Source organism: Telopea speciosissima, chromosome 2 (assembly GCF_018873765.1).
Source record: "Telopea speciosissima isolate NSW1024214 ecotype Mountain lineage chromosome 2, Tspe_v1, whole genome shotgun sequence".
NCBI lineage: Eukaryota > Viridiplantae > Streptophyta > Magnoliopsida > Proteales > Proteaceae > Telopea > Telopea speciosissima.
The window spans coordinates 55,484,286-55,488,267 of record NC_057917.1 but is presented as its reverse complement, the minus strand read 5'-3'; the positions used below and the strand labels follow the sequence as shown (position 1 = coordinate 55,488,267).

Sequence of the window (3,982 nt, the reverse complement as noted above, 5' to 3'; positions counted from 1 at the left end):
CTCTGAACAAATAACATTCATCTTCCACATTAGAGGGCAGGATAATAATCATATGCTTCCATTTCCTTTCCCTTTTCACCTTATGTTCTTGTGTTATTGTCTTTATTATCTTTCTAATTTCTTTTTGCCCTCAACAAATGAAACTCAAATAGAAGCTTAGTAAGTGAATAAAGTCGAGCATTGTACTGAATATAGAGAAAGGGTCTTGAATTGATACTCTGCAAAATATGGCATAGAATTTATTGGGATCAATCATCAATGGGCTACACTACAACTTTCCATATGAGTGGCCAGTGCTAGCAAAAAGTGTTGATGTGGCCTCAAAAGGTTTTGGTACAATGACAATTTGACTGGCCAGAGCTGATAACACAAATCCACACAGAAACTGGAAAGTCCTACCTCAATTCTTATGCTGCATTCTACCACTTTCTGCTCCAGCATAGGGATCAATAGTTACATTTATTACAGTTGGCTTTCGTGCTGAAAATGATTCAGCGAGGGAAGATTTCAGTTCTTCTGGTGTCCCAACAAGATATCCTTTCCCTCCAAAAGCTTCAATTAGAGTATGATATGCTGCACCAGGAACAAAAGAAGTAGGAGCAGGATCATCCTTGTAAGGCCCAGTGATTTCTTCAGGGTTCCTCCGATCACCACCATATACACCACCATTATTAAAAACAATAACAACAACAGGCAACTGGTACCGCACCAATGTCTGTAGAGGTACAGAAAAGCAGAAATCAGAACCAAATGAAACTTTCTACCACCACCAGAGTTATCTATGACAAAATATAAGTACCGAACAAAACAAAAATATACAAGATGAACTAGCTAAATGATCAATATGTCATTAAATCTGGCTTAAAGACTGCATTAATGCAATACCCAGTAACTTCAAATAAGAAAGACATGAAATTGGAGAAATTTATAGGAGAAGAATCAAACTTGCAACCAAAAATGGCTCAACCAAAGTCCATTCAAAGTTCCAAAGCATTCAAACTCAGCCAACTAAATGGGGTTGGCTACATGGCTCCTTTCCCTCCAATCAACTCTATTCGAAGTAATACTGATACAAGGCCTAAGCTATGCATGTCTTTCCTCACCACAGAAAGAATTATCAATTTAAAAATAACAGATAAATGTATTAATAAGGTATTGTAAAACAAATAACAGAGGACAAAGGTTGGCTTGTACAACAAAGATAACAGAGCATGGAATGCCAAAAAAATCCTTAATTCACACTTAATTGACAGACTAAACCCGACATCAACTAGGTAATAGTATCGGTGAGCCCTAGATAAAATTAAAAGTGTGGGATAACATTCTTCCAGAGATTCTAATGGCCTGCCACCATCAGTTTTCCCTTTGAATGGGTGAAATTGCAAGAGCGAAAAGCCGAAGACTAATGGGTCCCTAGATAATGACAAGGATATGGAGATTTTCTAGGGCAACCTATTGTCCTGCAATCAGTTACACTGCAATCACTTTGCAGTCTTAACTCTTAAGAGTTGTAACAAAAAAATTATGATCCAACAACTATATTGTTGATAGCCTTAGATCAAACCAGTAATGGGAAAAACCCGAACTAATCAAAAGAACTGTTTGAAAAGAAGATATTAAAACTAGATAAGCAGAAACTCATTTATAATGGTGAAATACTTTAGAAGTAATTCTATAGATCTGTCAAAACCAATATGGGTAAGATAGAAAGAAGATATGGAGAAGAAATTACAAACATAGAGAGAAGATATGGAGAAGAAGGAAGGAATGTACAGCTAGCATGTGATCACGCTAATAAGATCCCAAAAAATAGATGTTTCAACTTTCGACATGTTTATGCATTCTACATGCGTTTTCTGTATGAGCAAGAGGAAAGTGTAGGAAAAGGAGCAAACCTCAACTTCCATGGCACTGAATCCGAATCCAGAATCTCCTTCAACAGCAACTACGAGTCGACCTGGTGATGCCACTGCAGCAGCAATACAATAACCGAGACCAACCCCCATGGTGCCCCAAGTCCCTGCGTCCAGCCTTGTTCTGGGCTCTGTCTGGACTAATACAGCCCGGCCAACATCCATTGTATTTGCTCCTTCTGAGACAAGAATCGGAGCAGGGCTCCCCTGTGCTAGAATTGCATCCCTTATAATTCTCATCGGAGTCATGAAATTAAATGGTACAACATCCTTTGCCAACTGCAATTCCATCTTTGATACATTCTCCTTGGTCTTCTTCGAAATTGCTTCGACCCATGTATGCGATTTACCAAAGCAGAGCGGGTCATCTTTAATCTCCTTACTTATCAATTCCAAAACATGTCGAGCATCACCAACCAAACTCAGGTGTGGTTTCGGAAGCTCAATTTCTTCCTTGGAGACATCAATAAGAATAAATTTCACGTCCTTGGACCATCTCGGGGGCTCACCAAAGTGCAACAACCAGTTAAGCCTCGCACCCACCACAAGCACAACATCGCAGCGACCAATCGCAAGCGACCGAGCAGCCGTGGCAGCAAGCTCATGTGTATCAGGCAACAAACCCTTCCCCATTGGAGTGGGCAAGAAGGGAATTCCCGTGGTATCAACCAAGTTCTTCAAGGCATTCTCTGCTCGAGCAAAAGCTGCGCCTTTTCCACACACAATCAAAGGTCGCTCAGCGCTTCGGAGCAAAGACACCGCTTTCCGAATTTCACTTTCAAGGCTTGGGAAAGCTTTTTCCGTCGCTAGTTGGGCCCTAGAGCTCTCGGCCGCAGACAAGAGCCTTGAAGCCTCGGATTCAGAAACCGTTTGATGAAGAATATCAGTGGGGATATCCAAATAACAACCCCCAGGCCTCCCTGAAACGGAATGATCAACGACATCAAAGACATGATTAGGAATTTGTGAAATATCCGTCGCTTTTGCAGAGAATTTGGAAAAGGGCTTCACAGCGGCAATCTGGTCAAGCTCCTGAAAATCTCCCCGGCCAAAATCCTTCTGGTCACAGGATCCAGAGATCATGATCATGGGCCAGGTGTTCGCGGCTGCGTTGGAAAGACCGGCAAGGCCATGGACGCAACCAGGTCCGGAGACAGTTAATAGAACTCCCGGACGGCCAGTAAGGTAACCATAAGCAGAGGCAGCATAGCCGGCAGATTGCTCATTGTGAAAGGCAATGAATCGAATGCCAAGAGCAACGGCACGATTCGCAAGAGATGTTACAGGGATGCCAACAACACCGAACATACAATCGATGCCAGCGCGAGCAAAGGCTAGAGCTACGAGAAGATTGCCATCGACTTGGGATTCAGAATCTTTGGATTCTGAGTTTTGATTGTGAACCGCCATTAGAGCTGAGCTCAAACTCATTCACCTTATCAAGCAAGCAACGAGAGAAGTTGCCCAGAGAGAGAGATAGGTTCACTGGAAAACTGTGATTCAGTATACATATATAGTGTGGAGTGTATTTTTAGAAGTACGGTTTTGCCCTCTCTACCATTGATCTTTGATCTTATCTTTGATGATTACAACTCCAGCTTTCAGTTATTTACAGGAGATTTTGACTGTAATGGTAACGGTTTACAAAAGAAAAGGGATTGTACCGTTGTACCAACCAAGGTTCATAATTTCGGATTGGATCGGTCGATTTTAGCCGGATTGGATTACCGAAATGATCCCATCCACTTGTACGGATAAGGGTATAAAGGTAAAACAATCGGATTTTTTTTTTAAAAGGTAAAAGTGTCATATTTGCCCGGCCTTGCACTTCAATTGATCTTTTTTGTTTTTGGTAAAGGCGCTTCAATTGATCGAACAGACATACTTTTGACACACCTTACTCACTCTAACATATTTTTTTAGTACTATTAATAATGGTGACGCTAAAGAAAGAAATGATAAAAGTACACTTCCAAGGGTATTTTGGTCCAAATGATTTTCATCTCATGTGTTATGTGTTGTTTTAATAAACATGTCAGACCTGGGATCTCAAGTTCTCAACGAGTCGC

General features: G+C 41.2%; 1 protein-coding gene across 1 annotated transcript; it reads right to left on the bottom strand.

Moving 5' to 3' along the window:
* Positions 1 to 333: 333 nt before the first annotated feature.
* LOC122650155 (2-hydroxyacyl-CoA lyase-like) lies at positions 334 to 3,356 on the bottom strand. Its single transcript, XM_043843474.1, has 2 exons — positions 1,896 to 3,356; positions 334 to 715 (listed from the first exon to the last, which is right to left on the bottom strand). The coding sequence occupies exons 1-2, from the start codon at positions 3,342 to 3,344 to the stop codon at positions 401 to 403; spliced, it is 1,764 nt and encodes a 587-aa protein (XP_043699409.1). The 5' UTR covers positions 3,345 to 3,356; the 3' UTR covers positions 334 to 400.
* Positions 3,357 to 3,982: the final 626 nt, after the last annotated feature.